The sequence below is a fragment of the Penicillium griseofulvum genome (assembly GCF_001561935.1).
Source record: "Penicillium griseofulvum strain PG3 chromosome Unknown contig_84, whole genome shotgun sequence".
In the NCBI taxonomy this organism is placed as follows: Eukaryota; Fungi; Ascomycota; class Eurotiomycetes; order Eurotiales; family Aspergillaceae; genus Penicillium; species Penicillium griseofulvum.
The window spans coordinates 2,577,956-2,592,317 of NW_024467475.1; the positions used below are offsets into that span (position 1 = coordinate 2,577,956).

The 14,362-nt window shown below is 48.8% G+C and overlaps 4 protein-coding genes across 4 annotated transcripts; all 4 read right to left on the bottom strand.

The window, feature by feature from the left end:
* Positions 1–569: 569 nt before the first annotated feature.
* PGRI_054890 (uncharacterized protein) lies at positions 570–4,137 on the bottom strand (the record flags this gene model as incomplete). The annotated part of the gene is made up of 2 exons (XM_040793202.1): positions 570–3,858; positions 3,923–4,137. The coding sequence occupies 2 exons, from the start codon at positions 4,135–4,137 to the stop codon at positions 570–572; spliced, it is 3,504 nt and encodes a 1,167-aa protein (XP_040645169.1).
* Positions 4,138–5,064: 927 nt separating this feature from the next.
* PGRI_054900 (mediator of RNA polymerase II transcription subunit 31) lies at positions 5,065–5,475 on the bottom strand (the record flags this gene model as incomplete). The annotated part of the gene is made up of 1 exon (XM_040793203.1): positions 5,065–5,475. One exon carries the CDS (start codon positions 5,473–5,475, stop codon positions 5,065–5,067), a length of 411 nt encoding a protein of 136 aa, XP_040645170.1.
* Positions 5,476–6,340: 865 nt separating this feature from the next.
* On the bottom strand, positions 6,341–8,102 carry PGRI_054910 (Pal1 family protein; the record flags this gene model as incomplete). The annotated part of the gene is made up of 4 exons (XM_040793204.1): positions 6,341–7,107; positions 7,172–7,580; positions 7,635–7,879; positions 8,048–8,102. The coding sequence occupies 4 exons, from the start codon at positions 8,100–8,102 to the stop codon at positions 6,341–6,343; spliced, it is 1,476 nt and encodes a 491-aa protein (XP_040645171.1).
* Positions 8,103–9,429: 1,327 nt separating this feature from the next.
* PGRI_054920 (MCM DNA helicase complex subunit MCM2) lies at positions 9,430–12,342 on the bottom strand (the record flags this gene model as incomplete). Its single annotated transcript, XM_040793205.1, has 5 exons — positions 9,430–9,526; positions 9,586–9,755; positions 9,810–12,118; positions 12,178–12,287; positions 12,338–12,342. The coding sequence occupies 5 exons, from the start codon at positions 12,340–12,342 to the stop codon at positions 9,430–9,432; spliced, it is 2,691 nt and encodes an 896-aa protein (XP_040645172.1).
* Between the last annotated feature and the right edge of the window lie 2,020 nt (positions 12,343–14,362).

Sequence of the window (14,362 nt, forward strand, 5' to 3'; positions counted from 1 at the left end):
CCCTTTACTCTTCAGCGTTTTCTCCATATGATATCCCAACTATATATGCTTCATCTGTTAGATACTAGTATCAAAGTCGCAGTTCAATACAATACCACATATGGCTGTTATACATGCATAAAACTACGATGTCTCTTGCTATGTTCATTCTAGCCCCGTCTATTTTATGTCTACCGACATTGAAGCTATGTAGATACACCACGCTGCGACTAGCCATCGCAAGCCAACAAATAAAAAAATGTGAGCGCTGACAGACAAAAAGCAAGTGCCTGAGCTTTCAAATAAAATATGCAAGTGAAGAAAAAAAGAAAAAGATGACAAGGATAGACACCGAATGGGGGAAACCGACAAATCAGAAAGAACATGTGTATGTCGAACAGGTTGGGGGTTTACCAGCCAGCAACTCAGCATTCGACATGAGCGAAAACAAGATCCATGCAAGGCAAGGCAAGGTGGATGAAATAAAAAGAAGCTACAGCAGAAACAAAATTATATAAACATATGAAGAGCCGGGGGATTGAAATGGCTGCAAAGATGCTTGGAGAATGATGAAAAGGCGCAAGCCAAGATCAATAAGGTGGCCGACCAAGGCCTCCACTGACCTGTCGTCTGCTGTGAGATCCGCTCAGCGGAGTCTTGGAAGCAGGTTTGGCAGTTGCCGGGCGGTTTCCATTCGTCAGCGTGGTCTCCCCGGGCGAGAGGAATCCATCCAGGAGTTTCCTCAGTTGATCCTGGTGGCTGCCATCCAGGGCATTAGACTCATACTCGGTCGAGAGTTCAGGGGTTCCAGCTGTGGCAAGACTATGGTTGGACCGGCTCTTGTTGCGATTTAGAGGCTTGTTGTTTGAGGCACTAGCTTCAGCCCTGTCTCCCACTAATGACATTAGTGAGGGACCCGGCGCCGTGGATGGGCGATCATAGTTCAGCGAACGCTGTGGGTCGTTCGGGAAACCGCCTGGGATTGACAACCCGACAGGGATCGGTGGGACGGGAGGGATTTCTGCGTCTGAATCAACACGATTCGTGGATTGTTCATTCGGAGATTCGTCGGCCTGGGGGTTATCCCCTAAAACGACAGACGCCGCGGCCGAAGCGCGGGGTGTCTCTGTTCCACTTTCACCGGGTGCTTGTTGGCTCTCTGGTTGGATTGAGGCAGCATCCCCATCTATCTCGGAAACAGAGAAGTTACCACTGATCATGCTTTCGCTCCCAGAAGAAATGGTACTGGCGTTCGAAGCATCGAGCCGTCCACGCAATGGACTGAGGCGTCGATCATGAGAGTCGTTAGTGACTGAAAGCACGCGTCGAAGCTCATTGACGCGGACAGGTGAGCCTCTACTCGAACCGTGAGATGACGAGCCTGTTATCTCCGGAATGCTCATGCGGCGGTGATATTGGGAGCCGGCAGGTGAGCCATTCGTAGCCCCGTTGGTTTGGTTGTTGCGAGCATTTCCCGTAGCCCGAGAGCCATTGATCGATGATGTTCCGGTGCTTTCCTTGTCGACAGCGGCCAAGCATGCCTCACGAGACCACGGAGACAACATCTGTTCTTTCACAGTGGATGGGAGGCCGCCCTCAACCTGGGATTTCGCTGTTGCTGTGGAGTGCCCAAGGACCGGGAATGTGAATCCTCGTGCTGGGGAAGTGGTCGAGGGACTTCGTGGAGGAGAAGGTATCGATTTGCGGTAAGACTCGTCAATCATATAAACAAGTCCCTCGACATTACGGAAGGGTGTGAAAGCGGGTAGAGTAGTGGAAACACTGCCAGGGGTCTTCTCGCTGTCAAAAACAATGGTGTAAAGGTCGATTGGGGGCAGGCGGATTTTGGAAAGCCAATATCCTTTGCCCTGTCGGTCTTGGATCTCATTGCTTATCTCAAGACCCACGGGGGAAGACTGCATATCGAAATGCTCAGACAACGCAAGAAGGTATCCGTGTACCAAGCTTCCGATGTTAACGCGAGCTGCGAAGGAACTCAATTCTATAGATGTAAACAAGTCGTCTTGCAATTTGATGATCATGGGAACACCGAATTGGGCGGCATTCACCCCAAGATTCTCGACAAGATTTACAAGAAGTAGATGCAGCAGGAGAATTTCGGAGACCTCGCCAGCTAGCTCGAGTGCAGCATCATAGATAGCCAGGTGCAGAAGGCGGAGAAAGTTCGACTGTGCCACCGATGCCACTTTGTCCCTTTGGTTGCCAGGGGCCGAGGTACCTCGTCGAGTTGACCTATCCGTCTGCTCGGGGTCTCTCTTGGAGGTTGTCTTGATGTACTTGGGTGAATCTAATCGCACCTTAAGATCGTTTCCATTGGTCTCGGTTTGCAACCATGATAGGAATGCATCGGCATAGGCATAGCGAACATCACGATCCACGTCACGAAGAAGTACTTGGGTCCCTTCCCATACATGGATTCCGACTGGATGTCTAAATTCCGCGCCAGACATGGTTTCTGGGGTCCTTGAATTGGCCACAACCAAGATAGCCTTGACGGCCCGGAGAGCAGTCAGCTTAGCGGCAGCGTGCGAGAAGCTTTCTGCGTTTATTTTCTCTCCATTTGTCTCAGATCCGGAATTCGTCGAGTCCGCGGGTCTCAATCCGGTTTCGTGAACGGTTGCCAATGGGGATGGTGCGGAACTCTCATGGTGAAAACTAGGCTTGAATCGCCTGAGTATAGCCCGCATCATGTCTGCAACTTGGTCTCCGTAGTAGATGTGCGTTGCGAGATCTCCAATACACTGCTCTAGTAGCGTAAGAAGATCCTGTCGCCGGGGAGAGATTGGGACCACAATTTCAGCTTGGTTTGGTTTCTTCTCTGATTCCGCAGACCCAGTACGCTCTGGTGGTGAGAGTATATCAGAAGCGTAGTGCATGAGTCCAAAGAGGATATCCATGACACTAAGTCCAATCATGTTCACGGAAGATCTGAGAAGCCAATCCACCACAGAGAGAATGGTAAATGATGCCTCTAAAGCATCCTCCTTGGGGCTTGTATCGTGGAGAATCTCCATAGCTGTGATCAAGATGATAAAACGAACTTGCACCGGACACCAGTTCGCAATGAGTTCGATCAGAGATGTTACCCAGTTGCCACCTTTGCCCTCGGTAATCTGGACACGCTTTTCACTCTGTGGGAAGCCCTTGCTTGAGATGAACTGTAGAATGACCGTTACTGTGACACGGATCTGGCCCCGGTTACTCCCCGAAACGATGGTTTGCTCGAGACAGCGCAGGGCCAAGAGCCGAGCGTCCATTTCTGCCTTACGATCCGCCTCAGCGGCTGACTGTGCTGCCAGCTCAGGGTCCCCCTCTGCCGTATCCACTGTGTGCACTGTGTTGACACTCATTCGGCGGGGTTTGGGCACCTCACGTTCATTCGGGTCCGATTCACTTAGCTTGGCCTTTAGGGTCGGAAGAAGATCCTCATCCTCAGAATAGAGGTTCTTCAAGATCACCGGCAAACAGAGCTTCAGCGACGTTCCTCCGTCGGCGGCCAAGGTCTCTGAGCTAACCACGCTTCTAATGGCTCGCAGTCCTGCATTTCTCCATCGGATGGCCACCTGGGGGCTGAAACTTGCGTTCGAGTTGGATGTGAAATCCGGGTCGGCAAAGCTAGAGTAGGTTCGCACGACTTCTCGGTATTGATATGCGAGGCCCTGGTCAGCAGCGATAGCCGCAATATCCTGATGCCGGCAGAACATTTCGAAGGCCACAATAGATTCCTCCACCATATTTATGTCATTGGATCGCAAAACGGTATCGATTATTGTCATGACGGATCGGGCGTAGATGGGAAGGTCGCGAGGAACTTTTTCGATGAGTGCAGCCAGGATATGCAGGGCTACCTGAATATTTCTATGCAATAAGACCGGTCAGCCATGTTGTCTCGAATCCGCAGCGCGAACAAATCTGCGCTCACCCTATTCTGCGTCTCCAGACATCCCGGGCAACTCTTTTTTCCAAGAAACCGCCAACCTTGGTCAACTTGCTGCGGCGCGTGCTCGTATAGTACAGCAGGTATGAGAGTTCGCTGGGATTCGGCCGGACCTCCGCCACCCCCTTCTGGTATTTAGGGTAACATTTTAAGGTCAAGACCTGGTGCTTTGGCCGACAAGACTGGCGAACGGATTCCATTGGAAATGTAGTGTCACATGTAGTTCTGGGTTGTCCACGAAAGAGATGGGTAGAGAGACAAGTCGGGAGGGGTGACTTAGTTAAGGGCCATGGGAGAGATGGGGCCGATCCGCGTGGAGAAGAACGCGTACGGGATCCGGGTCAGGGTTAAAGAGTCGAACAGATACCTGTTTTTTCTTTTTTATAAAAAGAGTGAGAACTGGAAGTTGAGAGAGAAAGGGGAGAAAAACAAAAACAAGGTTGGGCGGGATTTTCGGGTTTATTTCTTGCCATACCTGTCTCTTAGGGCTTATATCTTTCATATAGTAGTCAACTTTGAATGTTTTTCTCAATATTACAGATAAGTACTAATTCACTGTTGTCAGATAATACTATAAAATGACCCATATATTTTACTCAAGTATATATAAACATTTGAATCCAACGCTTGGTCCTTTCCCCTCCTCGGCCTTAACCCTCGGTCACAGGTGCCTGTGACAGGCACCGGGGATTTCTCCCTCTATGTTAACCATATCTCATTTACACCCATGCATAGTCGTCACTAATAGAAGAAATAGAATTGTATTCTTTTGTTCTTTAACTTCCTCCCTTATTCTTTCCCCTTAACCTTGGAAGTCTGCTAGGTCATTCGAATGGGCGATTCGTGTGTCTCATAGTGTGAATCAGGCTGAGAAACTGATTTACCGAGGATATACCCTTATTTCGCTGATATCTCCCATACTTTCTTGAAAGATGGGAAACAGGAGATTGCGAGAGCCACGCTCAAAACAGACTGCCTCAAAAGTCGGGTTCGGTGGCAATGAAATCACTAGGGTGTAAATCCCATGTACAAATGTACTTGGATTTGCTGGGGGTGTGTTTGTATGTTTTGCAGGAAATCCCACACATCTCGGTCGCATCGAACATAGGTTCTGAATTTAAGCCACATCATGTGTTTCCATTTTGACCGTCCTGTTTTTCATCTGATGTCTCGGTCTCAGTCTGAACTGGTTCAGGGACACTGACCCCTGCTAGACCTTCAATGACCTGGGGTAGAATAATATCACGGCGGAACGTTTCCTCCTGGAGTAGTCGAAGCGCTCGTAGTGTGGGGCCCGGGTGCGTGAGGAACTGAGAGTACTCTGGTGTCTTCCAGTAGGAGTAGAGGTAGGCTAGGTAGGCTGCAAATGCCTGAGCATCTGGCGAGGTGGAATCATCATCATCGTCGGCACGAGAGATACCCAGAAGATTGGGATATGTGACTGCCAGGTGTGACAGATAGTAAGGGTTGGCGAGAGATGATACGAATTCAAGTTCGAGAGTAAAGCGCGGATTGGTCGGGGTTGGTCGATCCTCCATGGTGGTGTAGAGAAGTGTTGAACTGGCAGAAGAGGAGCTTCAAAGGTGAGGGTGGTACGGTAGACGACAGCGTCCAGTGAGGTTAATTACAACTACCCATGCTGGTGGTATATCCCCCCAGTATCCATAGTGCTGTTCATGGTAAGAAGTTGCTCTCGAGGTTTTCCTTTGCAGATGGAGGGAGAAGCTCGATAATAAGTAGACTTGGGGATGATATATATAAATAGACGCAAAGTGTTACTTCTTAATATCTTCAACATTCACCGGTCACAGGTGATGAGATAACACATGATAACTATATAGTTATCAGAATCTTATAGAATTCACAATAAGGGCGTGGCGTAGTCATAAAATGTCATCTCCATTGAGATATGGCTGTCTAGTTATTACCAATAGGTAGACCAGGGAGTAAACAGTGTTAGAGCCAACCACTTCAATTATCATATCCTATTCGAAGCTACTGGTATGGGGGACAGCAATCGGTAAAAAAAAATACATGTTTCATGAAAGCAAGGCTGAATTGAGATACAAGAAGAGAATAAACCTTGGAAAACTCCGAATCATAGCAATGGTCTTGAATGTTTTAAGACCAGGGCATTGTGTTTCATGGCAGTCTGGAATCAGAAGCAGTGTGAAGCATTCTATTCCGAAATATATGAACGCCATGTTGAGCACCGTGTGTTCGTCAGTGCTCGATGCTGGGTATTAACGTGTGGAATCATCCCTCCTCATTGAGGAGTTAGATGATGAGATGGTAAGGGAAATCATGGGATTGACACATCCCGGAGGTGCATCCGAATGAGAAAGGCCCGCTCGCTACATCGATATATTTCCAGGCAGACTCAACGCATGATTGCTAGGTGATTCAATCGCTAGTACGTCTTTCCGGCTTCGGTTTGCGCAGACTCTTCATCCGGTTCAAAAATCCACCACCAGGGTTAAGCTTTGACTCTTCGTAGGGTCGGTCGTTGGTGGTCTTACGCTCCAATCCAGTGGTTTGCTTGGGACTGCTAGACGATCGAAGTCGGCCGCCTCCAATACGAGCTTCGATACTCGACCCCTTCTTGTCCCACTCTTCCTCATATTCATCTTCTTCTTGGAAGTAGGGGTTTCTTTCGTTGCTCCGGGCGGATGTAGAATGACTGGAGCTCACCTGTGGCGGAGGTGGGGGGAAGTTATCAGTTGGAGAATTAATGCGGCCAGGTCCAGCAGCTCGTCCACGTAGTCGCTGGGCCAAACTCTTCTTTCGCGCAAGCCCGCCACCATTTGCTGCTGGAGTGCCTTCATTCTCGCTCTGGCGGCGTGCCATGGCAGACCGACTAGCTGGAGCTCCATCGAGGAAAGTGCTGGTTCCCAATCCCATACTCTGGGGTCCATGGATCGGGTCGACTCGAGCAGTTGGATCAATGACGGCCGTTTCGGGATTGCGGCGCGCAGCGGTGGAGAAATCATTGTGCCCTTCCTCCATCCTGCCATGGAAAAGGTTGAGATCGATGTTAGAGTTGTTGGGGCCTGTGCCGCCCAGAGCCATGTTGGTGGAACCTTTGGGGAAGGCTTGCATTGGCGCGGTACGTACACCGCGGCGATTGCGGTGGGGGTTGCAGGCATCGAACGGACCATCGTGGTGGAACACTATTACACAAGTCAGCATATGAGTATACTCGGAAAGAGAGTGCGGAAAAAGAAGCCGACTTACTTCCAGTCCCATAGATACTCGTCACATCCAACTTATCAATGATATCCAGTCGTCGATCTTTGCGGCCCGACCGCGATTTGCCATCTTTGCTACGACCCTCACGCTCGCGACGTCGTTCGCGTCGGCGCTTGTCGTCGTCATCAAGATCTAACAACTTCGAGCTTCGGTCCATTACCGAAGACTCCGAGTTCCGTCGGGGACGACGGGGCGCCTTGTCCTTGGCGGTTTGAGACAAAGTAGGGGGATCAGCGAATATGTCGAGCGGATCTTTCATTTTCGGGGCCGATCGTCCTGGTGGACGCTCTGAGCGCTCCCTTGGGGGTCTGTTGCGATTTGAGAAAGTGCGTTGAGTGGCATCCGATACGGGAGGACGATTTGACTGGGAGGCAGGCTTGAGGGAGAGAGACTCCTATTAAGAGGTTAGACTTATGTGAACACGTATGCTCTACATTCATAGACATACAAAGAGTTCCCGAGTGTTGCTCGAAATATCGGTCTTCTCAATCGGAGAGATCATACTGGCGCCGGTCGACATTCCAGGGGCCGACTGCGGAGACAACGCTTCAGTGTCGTCTAAGAATGGATTTGTTGAGCGCGGGCGTTCCGGGCGGTTTGATGAAACAGATCCAGCAACTGAGGGCGAAAGAGCGCGATTCCGGAAAGGGTTATTGGAGCCAAAACTGGCTGCTGTTGGAGAGGCTTGGTGTTCTATTGATCGCAGAGATGCTTCAAATCAGTCACAGTTCTGAGAAAGGTATAGAAAGATATATTTTTGGACCAGAAAGTCAAGGGAAGGTGTCATTTTTAAGGGTTAGGGGGAGGGTTCAAACTATCGGTGACATATGAGATCCATCAGAGGTGCTTCAGGTTACGTACCTTGCGGGGCCAGCGATACGCCAGGCGCATACCCAAGCGCTGGAGTGGCATTCATTGTGATGGATAGTTCACCTCTGAAACAAGGTGTGGGTGGAGAGGCTGTTTGCGTTCAATGAGATGTCACGTTAGGTGTCGCACGAATGCGGAAGAGAGTGGCAGGAGGTACTGCTGAAACAATGATAATCAGGGGCAAGGAAATGTAAGCTATCAATATTTCAATATTTCCCAAGATATAAAAGAGAAAGGGAGAGGGAAAAAAAAAGAAAGAAAAGAAGTTAAGAAAGGAGGGGGGGCAAGGGGAACACGGGAGAGGCGAGCATACGTAAAATGTCCAGTGATCGTCTCCTTGGGGATATTCTTCTTTTATCGTCGATCTTCTTTATTTTTGTTTTTTAACATGTGCTATGCTATGCACTATGTATGCAGCTACTATGTATTCCTTAATTATTTTTTCTTTCTTTCTGAAGATTCCCCAGACTGGACTTAATTATAGTCAGGGGGGTCAAACCACGAGGTTCCACTTTGGCACGTTCTGACATACTAACTTGATACACAAGAAACATCCTGATGATTCTATGATTCTCTGATTCTAAGATTCTAAGATTCCTCAATTACCAAAAATAACCAGTTGGAATGACATTGGCACGTTGGCATTCCATATTGATGTCATCTATTGGAATGTCCACTGTACACAACATGATATCTTTCAATCTTTAGATCACTATATGGGATCCCTATCAAGTCAAGAACATAACTACAGTTCCCTTGAAGACAATTCCCGATACAGAAGGTTGACGGGTTGAGATACTATGATTCTATTTGCCGAATATGCCTCTCTTCACAGATCTAACCGGCATTTATTTAATAATGCGGAGAACTCGGCAGATACCGAACATTCCTCGGCTTGGAAATCTCAACAAAACATTTTACAACATATATACAAACAATTATATTCTCAGATTGTAAACCAGATATGTTCGTTTATATCTGACGGGTATCGGAACATCATCTTATACTGCCATGTCCCAACTGCTTATTACCGGTTTTATATTCTAGTCACACATCTGTAGATCTACTAATATATAAGAGTTATCATATAACCTACCTACAATGCCACATCCGAGGCGATAAGCTAGTTCCACTCAGCATGGCTTTCGAGGTACGGAGTACTACGGGAGATGTTAGATAGTGCAACTTGCACATGCGCTACATTACTATAAACTCGAACATTGAAATATTTGGTTTTCCATTCATTACCGTATCATGGCCCAATTCAAGAAACCCCTATCAGAAACGCCACATGAATAAAATGCAAAGATGGTATAAGACACAAAAGAAACCATAAAATCGGGACACCCCGAGCCATCCTTTTAGAAAGCTGTTCAATGCGCGGTGGACTGAGCCCGTGGAAGGTGGGGGTTTGAGACGGGGATGCCTGCACGTCGCTTGGATTGGGGCTTGGGTCTGGAGAGTGTGTATCTGAGAGGTAGATAATTAGTACAAGATTCTAATACATTTAAGGATTGAAAGAAACATACTTGGCAAATGCACGCGAAAGTGCCTTCTTGCAGCTGACTTTTTGGCTGCCAATGAATGAATCCACAGTAACGGCGATCGCACGGTCAATATCCAGCGAGGAGCAGTACTCGGAGAGGCGCATCTTGCAGAAAGATTCGGCAATACGCATAATAGCTTCAAGGTGACGAACCTAGAAGTTCAGGGTAAGAAAATTGTCAAGCGGAAAGTTGGGGAGAATACTTACTGTGATGGGGTACGCTCCGGTAGCAAGGGACTCGCGGCGCATGTCTGCGAAGAGACGGGCAACCTTGTCCTGGTCGATCTGATAAAGCTTGGGGTGGCAACGCTCTCGGGCATACATAATATACTTCCGCAGGAGCTCCTGGGGGATCTCGCCCTCTTTCTCCTCTTCGACTCTTTGTTTCTCTGCTGCACGTCTGGCGATCTCCTCCTGTGATGGAGGCAGTCTCTGACCATCTCTATTGATGCGGTAACCCTCGTTATCAATGAGATTGCCGTCGGTATCAACCAAGTCGCCCTTCTCGTTCCGGAGGGGACGGGCCGGGTTGGAACGGTGGTGCGACTCAATCACGAAATTGGCCAAACGTTCATCTTCGGCAGGGTCAACCAGATCACGCACCACACAGAGAATATCGAAACGAGACAAAATAGGGTCCGTCAAGTCGACATTCTCCGAGAAGGGAATCGAGCTGTTGTACCGACCACCCTTGGGGTTTGCCGCAGACACAACAGCACAGCGAGCCTGCAAGGTTGTCACAATACCCGCCTTGGAGATGGAAATGGTTTGCTGTTCCATGGCTTCGTGAATAGATGTCCGATCCTGGTCGTTCATTTTGTCGAACTCATCGATAAGACAAACACCCCGATCAGCCAACACAAGTGCACCGCCTTCCAACGTCCATTCGCTGGTGAGAGGATCACGGCGAACACTGGCCGTGAGACCGACGGCACTAGCACCCTGACCAGTGGCAAACACGGCGCGGTGGGCCGTCTTCTCAACGAACTTGAGCACCTGGGACTTGGCAGTACCGGGGTCACCAAGAAGAAGGACATTGATATCACCACGAATGTTCATCTTGCCCTGTGCCTGCTTGCTAACACCACCAAAGAGTGAAAGCGCAACGGCAGTCTTGACGTCCTGGTGGCCGTAAATACTGGGCGCCATAGAGCGAACAATCTTGTCCACAATATCGGGGTCCCGGGAGAGAGCGCGGATTTCACGCTCATCCTCTTCTGTCAGGTTGAAACCAGCCAGCTGGTCATGTGCCTTGACCACATGGTTGGCCTCAATTACAGTGGCAAAAACTGGGAAGCCGTTTTTGTTGTTCAGTTGGGCATCGTAGCTGTTCCGATAGACGCCAGTAATCTCAATCTCATCACCGGGTTTGGCACTGTCGATCAGATCGGCAAGCAAAACGACCTCACGCTGCCGCGGCAGACGGCCTGCGGGAACGGAGCCGGGCGACTCCTGCAAAGTCAACTTCTGGTAGTTGCGGTAAACTGTCTTTTCAGAATTGACAGTGAACGGACCACGCGACTGGCAGTTCTGGCAGAACGAGATCTTCACTTCCGCACTAGCTTCCTGCTGGAACGGACCCAATGTGATACCACACTTCTGGCAGAGGAACATGACGTACTTCAACTGGGGGAAAACACCAGTTCGACGTGTGACGACACCACTGACACGGATCAAGCAGTTGAGATGCGACTGGCGCAGCTGGCGCAGGGTGTAAATGATCGGCACATCAGTGATGCGGACGTGGATCTCGTTGTGAATATCATGATACTGTGGGTAGTGGAATAGAGTAACGTCGAGTGCAACCTGGTCAAATACCTTCAGGACTTCAGTAGGCTCGTTGGCAAGGAAGTAAGACAGAGCTGCCTTGGTCTCACTTAGGTGGGCGTAAGACACCTCGAGGGAAGCGGAATTCACCTCACCCAGTGTCTTGATTCGGTTACCGTAAACAGACTGGCCGGTAGGGTCGATGAACTCTGTCAGGAAGGCCTTGAATTCACGGTAAATGGAGCGAAGGACCTGGGGCTGGGTCACCCAGTCCGTAATGTTGGCTGCCTTCACATCCGCCAGTTCCTCCAATGACAGCTCTTCCATGCCCTCGTCAGCCATGTCGATATCTTCACGGTCTTCATCATAATGGTGTCTACGTCGTCGGGGTTGGCGCGACAGGTCCAGTTCCATATCATCATCATCTTGTAAAAAGGCGGCAGGCATGCGGCGCCGACGTGCCAGTTCGCGATCTCTCTGGTTCAGGCGAGCATCCAGCTGCCGACGAGTTGCGGCGTCGATTTCATCATGGTCCTCGTCATCGTCGATGTATCCTTCATTTTCATAGCGATCTTGGGCTGCATCGCGATAATCCCGCTCGAAGTTGTCACCGAACAGGTCAATGCCATCCTCGTCTTCAGCCAATTCATCAATATCATCAATATCTTGCACAAGACCTCTGTCCTCATCCTCATCTTCATCTCCCATGTCAAAGGGGATAGGGGGAGGGGATGAGCCCAAAGCGGTGGCTACACATGAACATTGTCAGTCTCAAATTGGGGCAGTCTGGATAAATAACGAAACATACGACTGGAAGGAGGCAATGGCGCTGGGGAGGACATGTCATCCTCTCTATCTCTCTTACGAGCATTGACCCTCGGGCCACGGTTTGCGGCCGAGTCGCTGGCTCGGAGCGGACTGTAGTGCATTAGTTTTTGATGCGCAGAAAATTCAGGAGGAACACTTACTCCATCGTGTGGGTGTTTCAACTAGCAAATTTTAAAGAAAAAAAAATGTGCGATAGTCAGGAAATTATGAATACGGATATGGAGTTTGTATGTTTCGGGGTTTTTTTCTTGAATGTGTGGTAGCGTGGTTTATAGAATGAAGGGAGGGAGAAGGGGCGGCAAAGTCTAGCTGTGCAGCAAGTCGCGTCTTGGACGCGACGCGTTTCAATTAAACCCCAATTGGGAAGGTGGGCCTTCCACGATTTGCTACATTCACACACCTTCGTACTAGTTATCATGTAGTTATGTAGTTTCTTTTAGTCACAATTTATGCTGTGAATATACAGACAATAAAGAATAGATAATAATATAAAAAATCTCATTACTTTACTTATATTACCGAATACGACAAAAACTGAAATCTCAAAAAAAAAATCAATGATCGACGCAGGGATCGAACCTGCGACCTTCTGTGAAACTCCAACATATTTAATGTAAGACAGACGCCTTAACCACTTGGCCAGTCGATCGTTGGGGTTGAAAGTTTGTCACAAGTATGATTCCTCATATTCTTTTTCTACAGATTAGGTAGCCGTGGATATCTAGATCACTCATGACTCTCATCAAGGTTGTCTTGCAAAGTGAATCCCGAGTCTCAAATTCCTGTCAACTCGCCCCACAACTTCCTTTTTTCCCACCAGCCGACCTGAGTGTCTCGGTCAATCAATCACTCCTCCACTACATATGCACATCGACCATCTTTTCCTTCCTACTCGGTGAGTTACGTCAATTTTCTGATCAAAACACGGATCCTTTACCCCTGGAAAGAGAACCCTTGCGACAACTCCATACAGAGATCGCCGGAATAGCTGCAAAGGCTCTAGTTGACAAAAATATTCCACTTGTGGAGTGGGGGGCGCAGGTACAGTGGAGATGCGGATACCCTTTGGTCCTCGTGGTAAGATATAAAATATCACATTCAATGTAGTCATGCGTCTCTACTGACTTACTGGTCCTAGCTTGTTGAATGGGCGGTGCCTGATGAACTGCTATCACTTGCATCTCTGATCCTATCGGACTGTGGCATTCCCTGTGTTCCTCCATCCGGAAAGGTCACTCAGAGATATGGACAATGGGAGCGAGCAGGATTTATTCACTGTCTAAATCCAACTGGTCCAGAACGAAGACTTCTCTACCCATTGTCGTTTATCGGCCTGACTCTCCAGGACACTGTTGAAGTTACATCTACCTTTAACAACACGCTGAGGATCCTGACACCTAAGCCTCGGCTTTACATGCTGTCATTGATACACCATCTTCTAAGCCGCCCTATTGATGACAGCAGCAGATATCAGGCGCATGATGATCTTCTGGGTTTCATATTCTTTTATGTTTTGCATGATACACCCCTGTATACTAAGGATGGCAACGTTGAAGACGATGAGAGCGAGGAAGATTTTCAGAAAAGGGTGGACGAAGCAGTTCAGGATATGAAAAACTGGGATTGGAGCTCAACGGAGGAAAAATATTTGACCATTGCTGAACGTGTCGTCCGCCACTGCCGGACTATTTCACAGCTATCTAGTTGTGGAAAAGAGCAAAGTCCTGCGGTTCCATCACAGATTCGACCAGGGGGTGAAACATAGTATGTAGTTCACACAACTTTTGAAAACATGGAAGCAAACTCTCCTTTGGCTTTTCCGGGTAGGCTGTAAAATCAACGAGCATATTGTTCGAAGCAAGCCAGGCCAAGATTGCCTCAGTGTCCTTCAAGTCACTCTCGGCCTTCATGATACTTTTTGGGCGAGTAGACTCAGCAATGTCAAACCATGTCTTGATCTTTGTGAAAATCAGAACGGACGGGTGCACGATAGGGACTGTAATCAGGTGGTTATTGGAAGCCCATGCAAAGTCAAAGGATATGTACTAAATTGGGGCATCGGCTGGTAGCTCTTCGTCGTGGATGTAGTGCAGAGGAACGGTATTGGCGTCAGGTAGTTTCATCTGTTGAGTACGGCCGCCACGAAGAATCTCAACTTTGATCGG